Raw genomic sequence first — 20,336 nt, 5'->3', positions numbered from 1 at the left:
TCAATTCAGTTGATTACTGATTCTGTTGGAGATGAAATGCTATTTAACTGTAGCAAGAGAACATTACATATTTGGTCGGTTTTACCATGTTTTAATCTTTAATACCATGTAATCACACATTTTTATGCTTTAGGGATTTTGAAGTGCCCTACAAATTTCATCAGTTATACACCCAGTTACACCAAGTTCAACCACACAAATGCTTTTTTGTGCACTATATTTGGGTCAGACTGTTTCTTGGATGCATACCAGGGGGAGTCAAAACAATTAACCCTGTTTCAGACTGGACTGACAGTCATAAAGAGGTTTTGTCACCACTCTTTTTGTTGTTTCCTGCAAGTCGACAGTAAATTTGCCAAAGAAAGTACCACGTTTACAACTATAGATGATTTTTCTCTCCATGATCTGCTTGTTAATTGTAACAAAACATTGTAAAAGATCTTGGAAAGTTTTAGTTAGAGAATCAGTAGATGTGCTCTGCACCATAGTACTTTGTAACTGCCAGCACTGAAGATTTATTAGAGTGAATTATTTTAGCGGGGCTTTATATTGTAGCAGTATACCCAATGTGCAAACATAGCATGGTGATTATCTGAGAACAGGTAGTTCACACTTGTAATCTTCAACTTACAGCACTGCTTAAATACCACTTTTATTGCTTTGACTCTTCCCAGGTGTCATCGCGCAAGCAGGAAATCGCAGATCGTCTCAATGCATGGACCATCTTCAATGACAAAAACAAGGAGTTCTGTGATTGGCTGACTCAGATGGAGAGCAAAGTGTGCCACCGGGAAGAGCTGAGCATCAAAGAAATGGTGGAGAAACTAAAGAAGGTACGAGGCGTTGCCCAACACTGGAGTTTCACGGACCATAATCACTCCAGTCAACGAAGGGATTGTTTATGGGTATTATTTTGACATTACTTTGAGGAAGTGTGTGTTCCAACAACTAGTTCATGAACTAAGGCATTCAAAGCACTCATATAAGCTCTATTTTAAGTCCATATATGAACAACATGTGCTGTGTTTATAACAGATGGTGGCCTGGAATTGAAGATCTATAGGCCTTTTGTTTTTTCACAACAGTTGTCCTTCCTGTCTCAAGATGAAGTATGATTACAGTTTTTTTTAGAGGTTGTTTTTTTCGCTTGTAGATGACCGGAGAAAATTGGAGACCCTTGTCAGTACTTGTTATTAAGATAGTAGCTAAAGAAAATACTTTCTGGTAAAAAACACAGTGCTTAAAGGAATGGAAATGGGCAGGCTGAATAAATATAACTCATCCATTTCATGCCTTTGCACTAAAACCTGATTAGGTGTGAACTTTTTCCCGATAAAGAAAAAACAGACAACATTTGGCTAATTGCCCTATATCGCTAATCATGAGTTTTGATGTGGTTTGAGGACCACTGGAATAGTTTCCAGGTTTTTCCAAGGTTACTTGCTGTTTTAAGGACTAAATGTTCACAAAGGATATAATGTTCATATATCAGCATCGTTTCATGTTTCCACAGGACTGTATGGAGGAAATTAACTTGTTTAGTGAGAATAAAAGCCACCTGAAACAGCTGGGAGAGCAGCTGCTCTTAGCCAGTGACGAGGCCAAGCAGGCACAGGTCCACGAGTCGCTGCAGGAAGTCAACCAGCGCTGGCACAACCTCTTCCACCAAATCGAAGCCAGGTGAGCGCGACCACAGCCGTCACAGAAGCTGCATGGTGTGACCTGCTAACTAAAGTGTTTATTTATGCCAGTTAAACACTTTGCAAAAGGCACTTAAGAAAGCAAATTGTGTATATACAGTGTGGCTCCCCATTCAGGAAGCACCTTTCAAAGACTAAAGGTAAAATTACAGTAAGAATAAAAGATGAAGTGTGTATTTGTGCATGTGGCCAATGGTTTATAGAAGATTCAGGTTTACTGTGTACAGAACCAGAAATTCACATCATTATCCCCCCACCCAGCACTTTTCACATCAAACCTGCTCAGCAGTAAAAGGCATAATTAAGGACCAAAAAGGCTGTAATTAAACAGCAGCTCTTCTGGGTATCCATCCACCTGCTGCTGCGTTAGCTATGCTCTGCAGCTGTCAGGAATACATGGCCTCCAATGTTCAGACTGCAGAGGTTAAGCCTCTGTGTTTGTAAACTGTTACTGCCCCCCCTGACCCCTTAAAAACAGATGGACAGTCCTGTGGAAGAGCAGGAGATACAGACTCCTCTTTTTACACTGCTGTTTACCCCCTCCACCTCTACCATGAAAAAGATTGGCTGCGCCTAGCTTCAGACAGGAGCATATGTCCACTCTGAAAAAACTCCTCCCTCTCTGTAGCCTATCACTGGGATAACTATTGAAGGTGGGTGGGTGGGAGGGAGACATATGTCGGTATGTATTAATTGCTGATTTTCAAATTGAGGCCCTCTCAAAAGACCCAGTGAGCAGATTTAAGCTGGCTTGACCACATGTAGACAAGATGGGAGCCAAGAATTCTTGATGGAGAAGAGTTTCTCTGCCATCCTATAATGCTGCCAATAGATGAACTACACTGTCTCTGTTTTTTTAACTGTCTGCCTCTGCTAGAAATATGGCATGCACTTTTTAAACCCAGAACAGTCAGCCAACGTTTGCTAGTGAACTTAACTGAGCAAAGACCTGGAACCTAAATTAATTTAGATGCTTCTAATGGGAAAAAAGTGTGAAACTATGAGGTTTCTTTATACACTTCTGTATGTAAATTGCAGAAGTGAAAATTCTGCACGAATGAGGAGCATTCATGCTCCTTATCTATGTTTTATTTTCAAGAGCTAGTAGGCATGATTTAAATAGCCATGTTTGTATTGCAGTGTGTAGCTAAATCTTTAGTTCAGGGAATAATTATCTAAAAAACATCATACTGGATTAAACAAGTACTGTAAGAACAGTAAATGCCTTTTGGAGGTCAGTGTCTGGCTAACTTTGAGCCCTCCTGTGGTCAGCTGTACTTTATAGCCATGCATCCTCGCTTATCCTCCAGCTCCTTTCTGCTTCATTTTCTCTATCCATTCTCTTCGTGTCCTTTTCCTGAGCGAGTGCCTCTGACCGGGTTTTGTTTCTTTGTTTGGCCTCGGCGTGAAGCTGCTGGCCTTTGTTAGCCTGTCAGAGGTGCAGGAGGAGTGAATGGGAGAAAGAGACTGGTTAGTGGACCGCGTTGGTTGCATCTGCAAAGTGGAAGAATGTTTTTCTGAACAGAATTTATACTGACTGTATTAAGCCACAGTAGTTTCTCATATAAACGATCAAAATATACATTAATATTTTGACTGAAGCTGGGAAAATGTTTGAGTTTGGGTTTTTTGTTTGTGTTTTTAATTTTCCATTTTAATCCATTCAGTAAGTGTGTCTATTTAATAATGTGCTTTTTTATAAAACAGTAAATTTGACATGACTAATTATATTTTAGCATTGAAAATATTATTTTGATTATAGGGCTTGCTCATACTGATTCATTAACCTTTAGATAAACTAGAGAAAATATAAAGTTATTTTATATTTGCCTTAAACGTTACGTTGGTTGGTCCAATAATATCCATGTATTCCTCCTACTCCTTTATTAATTGACCAAACAAACTTGGCATAGAAGTACTAATGAAGGTTCTCACCCATGTCCAATGACAACATCATATTACCTAGCAACAACCTACAATGGGTTTCTATGACCCATTTGTAGGTCACTTTAATTTCTACTACTACTTTGATGTATTTCTAAGTACTTAAAAAAAAAGAAAAAAGAGACAGTTTGTAAAATGTAAATAAAAATGAATTCATTGATTTGCAAACCTGATAATTTGTGGATTGGTGAACCTCTGCTCTTTTTTTTACCCAATCGCGTTACTGATCTGTCACCAATTTAACTAATTAGTTACAAAATTTTCCTCCAGATGTTTCCTTTTGGCTCCACTTACATTTCCAGCCTTTTGTTGGCCACTTCCCAACTTTTTTGAGGCCTGTTGCTGCCATAACATTCTCTCATCAAATGTTAAAATGTTTTATTTTAATATTTAGGATGTTTTCTACGGTCTATTGTGAATACAATTTGGGTTTGATACGGCATCCCAACTTTTTCCTAACTAGGTTTTCAAAATATCCCGCTCATTACATTCTCACTTCTCCGTTATCTGTTGGGACCCTTTCATACATTCTTGAGGCAGACAATAACACTTGCTGCTGTTTTTTTAGTGCTTATTATTTCGGTGAAGAGCGTCTCCACTCTCACCCTTGACAGGCTCTGCTGGACCTCGACAACAGCAGAGGAAGGATCAAATGGGTAAATTAACTCAAACTCCCAAATGGGGCACACTTCAGGCTTTTAATGCTCAGAAGAGAGCTTTTATTGTTCCATACGTTGCTATGACACCAGTCACTGTGGCGCTCTATGTGTGTGTGTGTGTGAGTGTGTTCTTTCATACGGGTGTTAGTTGTCATGGTTACTTTAGAAGTTCTAGTAAGGATACCTGAGAAGGCTGAAGGCTAGTGAACTCTTTCTTTTTCTTCTTCATTCCTTCCTTCCTTCTTTGCTTCCTTCCTTCCTTCCTTACACTGTTAATGATTAACCCTTGAAAACCAGGACCATGAAATAATAGCCAGAAAAATTCTAATTTTTCGCAATGGGAATGTTGAACCTCCTGATGAAATTTATAAATAAACAAATAAATACATAAATATAAATGTGCATATATGAATTTTAGTTTCTATCATATTTGCTACATCAGGCATTTTTTTAAATGTAATTTATTCCCTAAAATGTATTGTGCACTTTATTTAAGATTTTTGGGGAAAAATAGTCCTGATGATGTAGAAGTCTCAAAAACTCTTAACAACTAAGTGATACACTTAGCTTTAAAGGGTTAGCGATCATCAGTTTAGTACTTTGACTACTTTAACCTCCTAAGACCTGAACTCTTCCACGGCATGCATTTTTAATTTCTCTTTGATATTTGGGCTGATTGGGACCCGATGAATGTAAAAACAAAGAATTACCAGATTTTTTTTTTTTTACCTAATTTTTGTTTCTAAGAAAAATAAGAGCCACATATGAGGATATTCATTTAAAATTTCAATAGAACAGTAGCAGTATAATGTCCTCGTAAGTGGATATCAGGCCCTTGTAGAGCAAAATTGAGTATTTTGGTCTAAATAACCCAAAATGTGATGTCCACATATGTGGACACCAGGTCCTAGGAGGTTAATTATTCACGTTTTTTTAATTTTGTAATTAGTTTGTTTACTGTAAAGTTTATTGTATTACATATCATTTTTTCTCCCTCTTTCTCTCATTCACTAGTTTTCTTTACCCTTATTTTCTCGTTCATATCCTTTTTTCTTTCACTATTCTCTGTTGTCTTCTGTGCTTCACATTTTTGACTTTTTTGTATTCTCATTTTTTTATTCAATTTTATTTCTATTGATTTTTGTTTTTTAAACTCAGGTGATTGTTCAGCAGTTTCATCACTTAATTTTAAACCTTAATAAGGGTTGAAACCCCCAGATTGTTATTTGTTAATATCAAATGAAGGAGTTCAAAGAGATTTTTTTATCTTTTTTTTTTTTTTTTTTTCTTCACATTGATGTGGTTGTGTCCTTTCAGGGTGAAGAAGCTGAAGGAAACTCTGGTGACGATGCAGCAGTTGGATAAAAACATGAGTAACCTCCGCTCATGGCTTTCTCGCATCGAGGCCGAGCTGTCGAGACCCATCACCTACAGCATCTGTCACGAACAGGAGATCCAAAGGAGGCTGGCAGAGCAGCAGGTGGACTTATGCACCTTCACAACACATTATGACATTATTATTATTATTAATGTCAAACAAGCAATTTTGCATCACATGATTGTTATTGCAGCACATCATCTCCTTTTTAATTTTTTCCCTTTTTTTTGTAAACCTTTTTTCTCTCTTTTTTGTTTGTTTTAAAGGTTCTTTTTCACTCCTTGCAACTCTTTGTCTGTTTATGATTAATAATTCATATCTGTCCTTTGTTTAATTTGGGGAGAGGTGGTCACATGCAGTGCCTCGCTGTCCTCTGTCTGTGGACTGATGTTTAATAAATGAGGTTTGTAGCACAGTATGGACCGATGTGATACCTGTCCTTATGTCTGTCCAGGAGCTGCAGAGGGACATTGAGAAGCACACGGAGGGTGTAGCATCCGTGCTCAGTCTGTGCGATGTGTTGCTGCGGGATGAAGATGCTACTGGTGGCACTGAGGCGGAGAGCGACTCCCTGCAGGAGACCAGCCGCAGCCTGGACCAGCGCTGGAGGACCATCTGTGCTATGGCTCTGAATCGAAAGCTCAGGTACTGTAGGAGCTAAAGAACATACTGATGTTTAAACTTCTATGTCTGTTACTGTAATTTTCTGTACTGTCACAAATATAATAAATGATATATGACAAAATATTAAACAAACTGGACCCAAATGTCGATTTGAAGCTCATGATTTTTATCACGGGGTCTTCTTTATGTTTCTGTTCAGCTGATGTCATGACACAGATTCTTTTCTAAATAATAATTCATGTTGATTAAAAGTTTTAGGTTAATGCTTTAGACCAGGGGTGCCCAATCCCAGTCCTCGAGAGCTACTGTCCTGCAGCTTTTAGATGCATCCCTACTCCAACACAGCTGAATCAAATGGTTTGATTGCCTCTTCAGCATGCCATCAAGTTTGGCAAATGCCTGATAACAAGCCATTCATTTGATTCAGGTGTGTCGGAACAAGGATCCATCTAAAAGCTGCAGGACAGTAGCTCTCGAGGACTGGGATTGGGCACCCCTGCTTTAGACGTACGCAGAGTCTGAACATTACAGAAACAAATATTCCATCATGATGTCTGCTCGCAGGATTGAGGAGACTTGGACACTCTGGTGTAAGTTTCTCAATGACTACTCCCGATTTGAGGATTGGCTCAAGATGGCTGAGCGAACCGCTGCCAACCCCAACTCAGCTGATGTCCTTTTTACTGTCGCCAAAGAGGAGCTCAAGAAGTTTGAGGTCAGTTGTTGTGAGCTTAGCTTGATGAAGATTTGTTTCTGTTTGATCATCAGTAATCTTTATCAGTTTGAAGTCAGAAGTTGCAACTCAAGGGATGAACCAGTGTTGTCTATGCATAACAGTCAATTTAACAAAGTACCAATTTTATATTGTATCTTTAGCCAAAAAGCTATTATTAAGGAAGGTAGACAAGGAGAAAAGGCTGAGGTATGCCAAATAATACACAAGAACTGGAGTGGAAAACGATGGCAACGCGTTTGATGGAGTGATGAATCCAAATTTGAAATGTATCAGTCGTGAGTATGAGCTGAGGGAGTCAACACCTTACAGTCAAACCATGACACCAAACCTCTGACATCATGTTTACAGATATATTTCAACTAGTAGTGTTGGGAATCTTCTCAAAATGGATGAAATCACAAACACAGAAAACAGCTGTCAGATTTGGCAGCGTGGTGCCAGTTAGACACTCGGAAGCATCTGATTGGCAACAGCTTCCTTTTCAGCTTGACAATGATCCCAAACACACTGCCAGTGTAGTAAAAGTAGACCTGGATAGAACACATAAAAGAACCTTATCAGTCATAGATTGTCCTTGAGACACTGCAAGAATAGTTCAGGCTATATAAAAGTAAAGGTGGTCATCCCAAATATTGAATTTCAAGGTCATTAGAAGAATATAAACTCTGTCTTTGACCTATATATTGTATTTCCATTGATGTTTGCACGTGTTTCAATAGATCACTGAACCTATTTTTCATTTTCTTAGAAAAATATATAATGAAGAAATCGAGGATGTTTCAATTCTTCACACTAAGGAAATAAAGACACTGAATTGTCCATGCTTCCTCTCTCTTCTTCAGGGTTTCCAAAGGCAGGTTCATGAGCGACTGACCCAGCTGGAGCTGGTCAACAATCAGTACCGCCGGCTGGCCAGGGAAAACCGCACTGACCGAGCCAGCCAGCTCAAAGCAATGGTCCATGAAGGCAACCGGCGGTGGGATACACTGCACCGAAGAGTGGCCGCCATCCTCCGCAGGCTCAAGGTACAGAAACTTTTATTTTTGAAATCTCATTTTAGATTTGTTTTCAATTTATTTTAATTTCAGTCAGTTTTCAGAGTACATTTTCGGTAGTTTTAGTTTAATTTTTTTGGTCGTAATATGGGGGTGGGTTTGTCAGTTCCCATAAAGGCCACTGACTCATTGAGTGTATTTTTGTTTTATTCTAATTTAAAAATTTACAACATGATGCACACAAGCAATGTTTCTTTCTTTGTTTCACATTTAATTAATAGGCAAATTAGTTTGTGTGTTCTTACTGAAATTATAGTTGCAGCATTGTTCAGAACAGTTTGAAATAATAATTGTGTAATCGGTAAAGCTGTAGAAAGACCCCCTGCTAATGTGTTGATCTATGAAATGGGCTGTTTCTCGTAATAAATGTCATAAATACATTTAATTCTGACACCATGTGATTTCTACTCGTTTTAAAAGTCAAATGTTTCCAGTTGTTTTTATAAAAGCTGAAATTGTCTTGTATTGCACATTTTACTGTAAATCTCTGGCTTATTATTTTAAATTGACAAGTTGGTATTAATGTCAAGCTTTCACTAGAGGACGTAATGAACTGCTTTGCTTTCTTCTCTCACAGTATTTCACCAGTCAGAGGGAGGAATTTGAAGGGACCAGGGAAAGTTTGCTGGTGTGGCTGACCAACCTCGATCTGCAGCTCACCAACGTTGAGCACTTTTCAGAGAGCGATGTCCATCAGAAGATACAGCAGCTCAATGTGAGGCACAGCTCATGTACTGTACACACACAAAACCATGTCTCCTAGTGATTATAAGAATTGCATGTTAAGATGCTTAAGGTCTTGGCTTTAGCTATGGCAATATTTTGGAAAGAATTATTTATTGAATGCTTTTACAGATCTTTTTAGAAGCTGCGTTTTGTTCCTTTGGGTTTAAACGCTCAATCTCTGTCCACCCATTCATCCCTTCCTCTTCCTGCAGAGTTTCCAGAAGGAGATCACCCTGAACACTGAGCGCATTGATGGACTTATTGTGTTTGGAGAGGGCCTGATCCAGAAGAGCTCACCGCAGGATGCGGCGAAGATAGAGGAGGAGCTGGAGGAACTGCACTCCTACTGCCAGGAAGTTTTCAGGAGACTGGTCCGCTTCCATCAGCGCCTCAGCCAACCCCCTGTAAGCCTAGGCGCACACATTTTTCAGATTCCAGTCTAATTCATGCAGATATAACAAAATGTCTAACATATTATAAATAAGAAAATATCCCTTATCATTTTATATACTTTTCTTTTTATGACTTTTATACATGCATGCAGGGTTTTTTTGTCATGTTTTTAAACCTATTTTAAATATCCAGCACAATATTTTCCAGATATGTTCGTAGTTTCTGGCAGCGATCCATACAAACGTGTTTATTGCTTGATTCTATGCAATTTTTTTCAAATTATGCATAACATGTGAGAGTCAGTTCTAAAACTAACAAGGACTTGGTGTTTGTTACCAGTGTAAGGACAGGCATGCATCATTCACACTTGGCTGAGTACCAGTTTCTCTGTCCTAGATCACAGAAGAACCAGAGATCCCCTCTACCACCTTTTCCCTGGAATCAAGCTTGGAGCTGATTGGCCGACCGTGGCTTGGGCGTAGCTTTGGAAGCCTTCCAGCCACACCCACTCTCCTGCTGTCCTCGCCCCTGGTGCATTCAGGGCGGGAGACACCGGATTCACTGCCTTTGGAGTGGGACCACACCGTAGACGTAGGAGGGTCATCATCACATGAGGATGATGAGGAAGAGGAAGAGAACGAGGAAGAGGGAGCTTACTTCAGTGCGCTGTCAGGTATATTTAAAGTCTGCCTCCAAGGCTGCTCTGATCACAGATAAAGACAACCATTTATACCAAAGCACCAAAATAAATAAGTAGTAGATAAATAACAGTGTTACAGTGTTATTCCTACCAATTTAACCCCAAAGAGTCGTGCTGACACACTTCTTGGGTCAGCCCAGACCTGTAAAATAAAAGTTAAAAAGGGAGTTAATAAGAGGTACAAAACATACAACTAACAAGTAACTCCTGCTGTCATTCTGCATAATCACAAAGAGCCAAATCAAGTTCTAGAGACTGAGAGCAACTCAGCATTTAACCTGCATCGTTTTTGTGATGAGTCACTGTGTGAAACTTGCTTGACTAACTGCCAATGAAGACAAAGACGAAAGCCCAGCGCACATTTTTTTTTAAAACAGGGAAAATCTGCAGATGTCCTGAATAAATTAGAGAGGATAAATATGTACATTTCTGCCTTGACAGTTCACTCGGTAGTTTAGGCTGTGAGTTAAAAATCAGTATTATTATAAAAATGTCAAGTTGCTGAGATGTAAAGTTTTCAAAAATTCTTTGTTTGGTTGTTTAGTTTTCACACCAGCTGAAAATGAATGTTATTCACTACCAAAAAACAACTGACTCATAAACCACAGCTCAGTCATAAGCACGGAGACAAACGATCCACAGCATCATCCATTGGAGCCCTAAAAAACAGACCAATGTTCAATGTTGCAAAAAAGGAGGCAAGCAGACAAAGAAAGAAATCCAAAAGACTAAAAGACTTGGACAAGTTTGAGCCTTTTCCTCTCATTTTTCAGTTTTTAGTTTCTTGGATTCTGGAAGAAAGGATGTCTTATTTTAAAGAGATTTCATAATCCTCCTTACATCTCTAGTCTGACCCCTCTCTTCTCGCAGAGGTGGAGTTGACTGAGACCCAGGAGGAATTTATCGAAGCCCCGCTCGCCTCGTCACTGGGTAGGCTCAAGAGCATCTTCAGCACTCACAGCTCTGCTCTTCATGCTGAAATATTTCCAGAGAATAGCTTCCTGCTGCTCATGTATCACTTGGCATGTAATTGCTTGTTGTGCTGTCTCTTCCACTTGGATACTTTACTGGTTTAAGGAAAAAACACCTTCAGTGTCCTTTTCTTGTATATTTGTAATATAAATGCCCAAGTCTCTACACTTCAAAGTCCTGGTCTGCTTATGATTGATTTATTTGAGGTCTTAATATTTTTTTGCACTTTCAATGGGTTTATTTTTTTCTTCAGGAGATTTTTTATCTTTATCTGAATTTATGTCTTCCCTTTTCCTCTTTTACATCTTACTTTCAGTGGTCCAAACTTTGTGTTAATTTCAGCCTCTTTCATTTCATCCTTTCATCCTCTTCCAACATCCTTTTATCTTTGTCTTTTTTTATATTGCAATTCTCCAACACACTCACATTTGCCCACCTCACTGTCCTCCACTAGTTTCTAGAACTTTACAGTGCATGTAACACCAGGAGGTAGGAAAATGTTGTGCTGTGTCATCCATAACATTATTGTTATTTATCCATTTCCTTTGAAACACCAGTCTAAGCAGGTGTTTTCCAGTTGTGGCCTTGCCTACTTGGCTCTTTGTGCTGTAATCCCTCTTTTTACTGCTCAAACATATGAAATAAGCACTGAGTAAACACCACCATGCAGATCTTTGATTTGTTGTTTGCAGAGTTATTTGTTTGTTTTTGCTCGAGTTGAGTTCCAGATGTACTTAATTTAGTAGATCTGAATGCATCTGATTCACTGTAGTTGATCCTCGAATGTTTGCTTGATCACACGAGACACATCAGCTAAAGAGACAGTAGTAAATGCCAGATGCCGATCTTACAGTGAATCAATCCAAAAACTCCCACAAGGGATAGTTAAGAGCAAATGATTTCTTAGCAGAAAGCTGGTGTCCTGCAGTTAAAAGGAGACCTAATGCTTATTTCCAGCTCCAATTTTTTTTTTTTATTCTGCAGTTCCATTTTTATTCCAAAGAGAAGTCTGAGAAACACCTGAGCTTTTTTGTGTGTGCATATTTGCAAATGAGCATCTAAAACTGTGAGCCCTTTTAAATATGAACATCCAACACTGAAAAATATGTCAAAATAGGTAAAAGAATAATATTATAATAATATTTAGAATACAGTACATCTAAATGTAACATTACTGGAAAATACTGACAAAGACATTTTTTATTCTTTTTGCGTCTCAGCATCAAGCAGGTCTGTGGCTGTACAAGACTCTCCGAGATGGCGGGCACTGGGAGACAGAGAAACTGAGTCTGACACAGAGGGACACACTGAGGCCACACGCACTCTGACCAGCACCCCTCTAAAGCCGGGATATGTACGCTTCAAAAACTTCTTTCTAGTAGTTAAACTAACAATAGCTCACTCTTGGGAATGCATTTGAGACAACATATGCAGACCGTGTGCTCCTCCAGATGTAATAACTTAAAGTGTGTTTGTTTTGTTTCCAGCTGAGTCTCATGTCTGAGTGCAGCAGGAGCATAGAGAGCATCAGCAGAGTGTCGCTGATCCTGGATGACGTGGAGCAGCCGGAGGAGTTCGGTCTCACGGGACTGAGTGCCTCAGACAAACAGTCAGGTGAGCCTCAAAGATGCTGAACGCTTTGCAAAAATCACCAACATCAGGTAAACTATAAACTGTATGTAAATGATGGACATAGTAGGACATAGTAATCGTGACATCACACTGTTTTCAAAAGCAGGTTTGCGTTTTGTTTTTTTTTTAAACGGGAATAATATTATTAGCACTCTTTGATGGCTGAGGGCTCATTCTGGGCTGTGCTAACTACATATTGTTGTGCCATCCTGGAGAAGTTAAACTACCTGTGTAGGGTCCAGGTATCACTTCATGTTACCGGTAGTGCAAAACTAGTGAAAAAACAGTCAGAAAACTTGAGGAAGGAAAAATGTCAGTGGCTTCCACCTGTAAAACCATTCCTGTTTTTGAAGGTTGCCTCATTGTTGCCCCTTCAGTGCAACTGAGGGTAATTTCATTAACACCGAAGCAGCAGAAACTGATCAGTATCCCAGAAGTTTAATTGACTTCATACTATTCTCTTATTAAAAAGTGTTACTCTAATTTTTTTTGAGCAGTGCCTTTACTACCATTTCTTAAGTGAGTCAGCAGTATCTTGTGGTCTCGTTTCTTGTTACTTCAATACTTGCCATGTATTTTTCTGCTTCTAGTCACTTGAAGTTGCCAAATATCACTAAACGCTCTGTGGTGTCGGCTCATCACTTCATTGTCAATCACTTTCTGTGTAGACGCAGCATCAGTAATCAATTGGACTAGAGCCACGCCCTATATTGTATGCTGCTTCTTCTGCTATTTTATCCAGAGGTGTCCATAATTTGTAAATAAGCTTGGTACTGTCTTCAGTAAGACCAAAATAGTGACATCATAAACCAAACACAGAAGCATTAGCGCATAAATCAAGTGAGCAGAAGGTTCATTTTCTCATGGAATACTATCGCTTCATTTTGAAACTGGATACGTTGCCCCCTACTGGCCATTAGAAATAGTACTTCTTTTGCACTTCCACATCAGCTTTCCTTTTCAGCTACATAGATCTTTTTTATATAGTCTCTGACTTGAAGAAATGCCTGAAAGTAGTTTAAAAAGAGAGGGAGGGGTTGGACAAGAGTCACTGTGTGGTGTTTAGTGCTTTAATATCAGTGCATGAACATTAGCTTAGACTGCAGAGCTTGATGAATAAAAATTGTCAGGAAACAATTATAAACATTGCAGCAGTTTAGCCAGTGAAAGCATTTTAAACCCAGACGTGCATCCAGAAATAAGCAATGCAAGTTTGTGTCCTCTGGCCTCTGTTTCCTCTGTTAACTGGCCCCTTTGCTGCTGTTTATTTCTGTGAGCTTGAGCATCTTCAGCATATGTTTACATTCAAAGATGTTCGTGTACTCTTAGGTGTGATTGAACGCTGGGAATTGCTCAAGGCGCGGTCCAGATGCAGTGAGCGTGACGGCTCTGAGGAGCCTCAGCAGCTCAGGTGTGATCTCGACAACATTACTTCCTGGTTAAAAAATGTGATCCCGGAGCTGGACCGCCTTCAGGAGTCTGACCCAGCGGCCAGTATTGAGGAGATGGAGGCCAGAGCTAAAGAACTAAAGGTAAGATTTAATACTAAACATAAAAAAAGGCATGAGGAATTTGTTTTGATCATTAAAAAAAGCAAAAAAAATTGGATGATTGCTCTTTTTTATTTGCAGGAGATGCAGAAAATGTTTACTCACTACAAGTCTATCATGCTGTCAGTCAACCTGCGAAGTGAGGAAGCTCCAGAAGCACAGGAGAAACTGACGAGTATGAACAGAGACTGGAGCAGAGCGTGTACTGGCCTCCAGCAGTGGGACACCAGCCTGAGGAAGAAGCTCATGCAGTGCCAGGTAAGAGTAAATACCACAACAGACTATTAAACAAACTCGAGACTTGTTTTAAGAGAAAATATTTTATTCACATCTTAAAACCTTTCTAAACTTAAGGATAACAGCAGTATCAACACTTTGTTGAATGTTCACGGTTCAAACAAGCTTTCAAAAGTAAAGTAACTGATTTTTGTGAAGTTGCAGAATCTTTGACAAGTGACAAGAAAAAAGTGACAAAACTATTTTCAACTTGAATTTTATTGATAACATTATTATTTCCCAATTTTACTAAATAATACTTAACTAAGATTGTTGTTATTGTGAATTGTGCAGTGATAATTGTGTAATGACTTTCATGCAAATGCTGGTGCAAATAAAGTCACTGGCCACTTCATTAGTTACAGCTTGTTAGCACTGGGTTAGACCCTCTTTTTTTGCCTCAAGAACCGCCCTAATTCTTCATGACATAAATTCATCAAGGTGCTGGAAACATTCCTCAGAGGTTTTTCTCCATATTGACATGATGGCTTCACACATTTGCTGCAGATTTGTCGGCTTCACATCCCAAAGGTGCTCTCTTAGATTGAAATCTGGTGACTGTGGAGGACAATTTTGTACAGTAAACTCATTGACATGTTCACAAACCAGACTGAGGTAATCTGAGCTTTGTGGCATGGTGGGTTATTGCTGAAAGCATAAATAAGTGAACGTGGTCAGCAACAAAACTGAGGTTTCAAGACTCAAGAAACCAGCCTGTCTGGCACCGACAACCATGCAACATCACCATTCTTCCCCTTTCTGATGCTCTCTTTGAAATTTAGCAGGTCGTCTTGCTGCCATGTGATTGGCTCATTAGATTCTTGCGTTAACAATCAGTTGTACCTAATATAGTGGCTGGTGAGGTCGGAATGGACGTGTACGTAAACTGCAATTTGAGAAGTCGGTGCATGTAAAGCATACAGTGTGCAAAGTATTAACCTCCTAGGACCTGGTGTCCACATATGTGGACATCACATTTTGGGTTATTTAGACCAAAATACTCAATTTTGCTCTACAAGGGCCTGATAGCCACTTACGAGGACATTATACTGCTACTGTTCTATCTACTGCTTTTATTTTTCTTCAAAACAAAAATGAGGTAAAAAAAAAAAAAAGAATCTGTTAATTCTTTGTTTTTACATTCATCGGGCCCCAATCAGCCCAAATATCAAAGCGAAATTAAAAATGCATGCCATGGAAGAGTTCGGGTCTTAGGAGGTTAAAGAGAAAAAAAATATTTTTGAAAAGCAGTTGGCAAAAATGTTTTTTTCCTATCATAATTTGGAGGGAAAAAAATCTAATTGATGTAAGTAGAAATGAAAATGTCAAAATTTACATGAGCTGAAGTTTCAGCTGAACCGCTCCACTGTAACAAATGACCTTTAACTTTTTCCCATACAGGACTTTCATGAAAGCCTCCACTCTCTGCTGCTGTGGCTCGCTCACGCAGAGAGCAGACGCTACGCAGTGGACATCGGCCACCCAGACACGACTCTCACAGCGCTGCAACAGCACAGCAACACACTCACTGTAAGCAGAGAGGCATGTTTGGTTAACCAACAAATAAAAAAAAAAAAGTACTGTCCTCACAGATCTGCTGCTGACACTGTTTCAGTGTCAGCAGCAATATTTTTACACTGAATATGTGAAGTCAAAATGTTTTATCCAGTCATTTATTCAGCTTGCCGCACCGTTAAGTTCACTAGAAATAGTTACTATTTTTGTTGTTTGTGGTCTGCAGGCTCTGCAAAAGGAGCTGCAGGACAGGCAGGCTCATCAGGCGTCCCTTCAGACTCTGTGGTCTCAGCTCCAGCCTGAAGACGGCACAGAGAGCAACGAGGCCCGGGAGAAACTCCACGTGACGGGGAGCAAGCTGAAGCTGTTACTGAAGCAGGTGGACGGCGACCTCAGCAACCTGCGGCAACGTCTGGTAAAAGCTCAAAATATTTTCTTTCTGCACATCCAAGAGCTGTCATGAATTTTTTTTTTTACAGCATATTAATGTAGACATTTTATTTACCTCAGGACTGTGAATCTGCAACAGCTACCCAGTGTCAAAGTGTTTCTCAGGAGGCTGCAAATTCAAAGAAAGGCTCCTCCACTCAAAGGTAAGTAGCAGCGCAGATAACAGTGTTTGCATTTCATGTCTTCTTGCACTAAACATGATGTGTTTTACAGAGAGAAGCGGGAATCCTCTCCCCCTCGATCCTTCTTCTACCGGGCCCTGCGTGCTGCCTTCCCTCTTCAGCTCCTGCTGCTGCTCCTCCTGCTCCTGCCCTGCCTGATTCCAATGTCGGAAAGTGACTCCAGCTGCACCCTTACCAATAACTTCGCCCGGTCCTTCTACCCCATGTTGCATTACACCAACGGCCCACCGCCCACTTGATTGTAATATTCATGCGATAATAGAAACTTTCTAAAGGAAACGGATGAACGTATGTCACCATGCTGTCATGTTCAGTTTCCCAAAGTCTGAAAAGTGTAAAGATTTGCCAGCAGCTCTTTTGTCTTTCCATCAAGAAAAAACTCACCATGCCAAAAAAAACCCCCAGCTTTGCATCATTTAGTCTAGTAATATAAAGGTTTTAACATCATTCAGGAAATCAATCACTTTTGCCACTCGGAGACCACCTACACAAACTTTAGGAGTCATAGATGAGGTGTTGATAACTGATGATAATCCTCCAACACGAGGATTATCATCAGATGAGGGACGAGTCACCAAATCTATTTCTAGTGAGGTACAGTAATTATCCTATTAATCAGGTAAGAACACGTAAGTCACAGCATTAAGAAAAAGAAAAGCTACGTATTATAAATAATGATTCATTCGACAGATGACGAAGCCACAGTGGATTTTCAAACTCGGTCTGAAAAGTGAAGCCAGTGCACAAGTGCCTTAAACCTGAATCCTTTCTAATGGTGGCAAAAAAAAGTCAGGTTATATAGAAGTGCATGAGAAAACGTCCCTATGTCTTATTGAGTGGTGATCTCAGTAAACACTTTTCAGAGTTTCATTTGTTAGTCTTTTTTAATAGAGCATGATGCTCATTTTGTACAGAAAAATGGCCTGTCTGTATTTATATAGCGCTTTAATAGTCCCTAAGGACCCCAAAGCGCTTTACATATCCATCCATCCACCCATTCACACACTGGTGATGGCAAGCCACATTGTAGCCACAGCCACCCTGGGGCGCACTGACAGAGGCGAGGCTGCCGGACACTGGCGCCACCGGGCCCTCTGACCACCACCAGTAGGCAACGGGTGAAGTGTCTTGCCCAAGGACACAACGACCGAGACTGTCCAAGCCGGGGCTCGAACCAGCAACCTTCCGATTACAAGGCGAACTCCCAACTCTTGAGCCACGATCGCTCCAGAAAGGCCCAACTAAAGTACAGATTAGGGCAGTGTCACTGACAAGTGGCTACCATATGACGATTCATCATCCTCCACTTCAAAACACCAAGAAAAAGTAAGCAATAAGATGGCTACAGCCATCATTTACATACAGTTTGATTTTTCACTGACTAAACTGTTTTTTTGTTTGTTTTTTAATCTAGCCAGACACTGAACTCTTGTGTTTTTGAGATTTGCATGTTTATATTTCATTTACTTCATGAACTCTTCACATTTCATTTAATGTTTTCCTGCCTGCTAAGCTGAACTCTGCAGACCAGCGCTGATTAAATTTGAATGTATTTGATAAAAAGCCAGCTGAAAGTCTTTTTTCTTTTTTTAAAGAAAAAACACATTCTTGTATACTGAGTTTTTTTTTTTTAGATGTGATTTTGTCTTGACTAGATTGTGAGTGGACATTTCCACGCCTCCTCTTGCACTGTTGAAACACTGTAGATTCAGCATGATGTTTATGTACAGAATGCAATAATATAATGCTTATTTATAACTTGAAAAGGTGGATTTATAATCATTTTTTTTTTGTTCTTCTAGTAAATGTTGACTGGTTTAAACAGACTGGCTTATCCTTTATTTTATTTTTTTGAGGTATCCACACTACCAAACAGGAGAAATGCCAAACCTTGGCTAGAAACACTACAGAAAAACTACACTACAAGTTTTTTTTTTTTCTTATAAGAGCATCTTGTCTGTCAGCTTTTTGTGATCTAAATCAGGATCTGAATGCACTTTTGTGCCAAACATATTTGCTTTTCTAAAAAAAAAAATCTCTATAGGCTCCTCTTGTTTGTGTTTATTTTCTTATTTATTCATTTCTGTTATTCATTAGTGCATGTGTACTATGGTAGTGCCAAAGCTGACAAGCAGAAAGAGTACGGGAAAAGGAGAAAATGGATAAAAAGATAAGAATAGAGTTGACAGAGCACAAGTGGAAGAGGGGTCCCTTCGGTAAAGGAACCGTTTTCATTTATCAAGCCAAGCCCACAGTACTCTGCTGCACTAACAAAAACCTCAGGGATAACATCATTCAATGTCTTAAGATAATCACAGTTAGAGATTAGGACTGGAAGTTCTGGAAAGACTACTCGGGGGACCTTTTTTAAAAGATTTTATTTGGTTCAGAGAACACTTGTTAATGTGCTACACATGTCCAGCTCCATCCGAGTGGCACCGGCATCTGTTTTCTGTGACTTACACTACCCTTTGTATAGGATTCATTTTGTTTGCCCCAAAATCACCAATCATTTTTGGCTAGAGAAAATGATTTTGTGCTTTTCTTTCTCGAGTTTGTGAATTTTATATATACTTTTTCCAATTTAATTTCCAAATTAAAATTTACCTAGTTATAGTATCTCTGTTTTATCAAAAAAATAATTTTGTAGTATCGACTAAAGATAGTGTTCAAAATTAAATAGTGAGTCACTAACATTTACTTCCGCTGATTATTTGCAAGCTGGCCAAACACGGCGTTTGATAAATAACAAAGGCTCCTCTTTCGTATTGTTTTACTGGTTTACACATTCATCAAACATTTTCCCCAGAATTGAACAAGAAGTACCTGTGCACAGTGCTAAAACAGTTTGGTGACAAAGGCTGATGAGAGTAAAAGCACAGGCTGTACAGAAGGACCAGAGTCCAGAGGGTCCAGAGGCCTCCGTTTGATGAACCTTGCAGTGATCCTGATTGTTGAAGCTGCATCATGTCACAAAGAGCAACTGTAGCAAGTTCAAAAGTACAAAAATAGAAATTTTCTTGAAGTGCTACGTTGGCATAAGAGCAACAGTGGTCATGATGTTTTACAGAAAACAAGTAAGGCATTGACAATAAAGCACAGACATTGAGCAAGTAAAGGCACCAGCTCAACACAGCTGGATATTTTTCTGTTTCAAATAACTGTATTTAACAACAACAACAAAAAAAAAATCAGCATTCAGTTGAGGAATTGTTTTCATGTCTGTTTTTTAAGCTAAAGAAGAAAATCAGAGTTGCCACATTCACTGCCAATTAGCTTAAGTTCTGCTAGAAATCACCTTCTTAGCTGGAGTTCTCTCGTTAATTTTAACCCAGATAAAACAACTCTGTGAGCGACTCAACAAATACATGAGATGCTAACAAAGTAACTGCTTTGTGCAAATACTGCCTTTAATGATCATATACACTACTCAAAAAATAAATGAGGGTAACGCTCAATAATCACAATATAAGAGACAGTCAGGTAAACTTCAGGGATCTGTTCAGTCAGGAAGCAGAAACCATCATGAATCTATTTCACCTGCTTTGGTGTAAATGGCAACCCCTGCAAGAAGGGAATGGTTTTGCAGGCGGTGGCACGAGCCTTATCAAGATTCTGACAGTTTGGCCAGGAACATGCTCTCGAATAGTCCAGTGGAGGTCATTTTATAGGGCTCCTCCTGTTCTTCCTCACAATAATGAGAAGACGATATCAGTTCAGCTGCTGCATTGATACCCCTTTTACTGTCCTGTCCAGCTCTCCTTGGGTAATTGCCCGTCTCCTAGTATTCATCCTCCTCCATATTCTTGAGACCGTGCCTGGAGACACGGCAAACCTTCTTGTA

At 39.5% G+C, this 20,336-nt stretch overlaps 1 protein-coding gene across 1 annotated transcript in view; it reads left to right on the top strand.

Moving 5' to 3' along the window:
* Positions 1 to 17,971, top strand: part of LOC134642706 (nesprin-2) — an 87,528-nt gene extending 69,557 nt beyond the window's left edge. Inside the window, exons 96-112 of the mRNA XM_063494659.2 lie at positions 675 to 833; positions 1,514 to 1,680; positions 5,621 to 5,783; positions 6,136 to 6,326; positions 6,870 to 7,020; positions 7,884 to 8,066; positions 8,674 to 8,811; positions 9,035 to 9,236; positions 9,619 to 9,888; positions 12,108 to 12,241; positions 12,375 to 12,501; positions 13,849 to 14,051; positions 14,151 to 14,327; positions 15,747 to 15,875; positions 16,087 to 16,275; positions 16,371 to 16,453; positions 16,524 to 17,971. Coding sequence (XP_063350729.1) covers positions 675 to 833; positions 1,514 to 1,680; positions 5,621 to 5,783; positions 6,136 to 6,326; positions 6,870 to 7,020; positions 7,884 to 8,066; positions 8,674 to 8,811; positions 9,035 to 9,236; positions 9,619 to 9,888; positions 12,108 to 12,241; positions 12,375 to 12,501; positions 13,849 to 14,051; positions 14,151 to 14,327; positions 15,747 to 15,875; positions 16,087 to 16,275; positions 16,371 to 16,453; positions 16,524 to 16,731 — 2,874 coding nt within the window. The 3' untranslated portion in view covers positions 16,732 to 17,971. The remainder of the gene's footprint in view (positions 1 to 674; positions 834 to 1,513; positions 1,681 to 5,620; positions 5,784 to 6,135; positions 6,327 to 6,869; positions 7,021 to 7,883; positions 8,067 to 8,673; positions 8,812 to 9,034; positions 9,237 to 9,618; positions 9,889 to 12,107; positions 12,242 to 12,374; positions 12,502 to 13,848; positions 14,052 to 14,150; positions 14,328 to 15,746; positions 15,876 to 16,086; positions 16,276 to 16,370; positions 16,454 to 16,523) is intronic.
* The last annotated feature ends 2,365 nt before the right edge of the window (positions 17,972 to 20,336 follow it).

This window comes from Pelmatolapia mariae, linkage group LG15 (assembly GCF_036321145.2).
Source record: "Pelmatolapia mariae isolate MD_Pm_ZW linkage group LG15, Pm_UMD_F_2, whole genome shotgun sequence".
Taxonomy (NCBI): Eukaryota; Metazoa; Chordata; class Actinopteri; order Cichliformes; family Cichlidae; genus Pelmatolapia; species Pelmatolapia mariae.
This window is presented reverse-complemented; position numbering and strand designations above follow the sequence as displayed.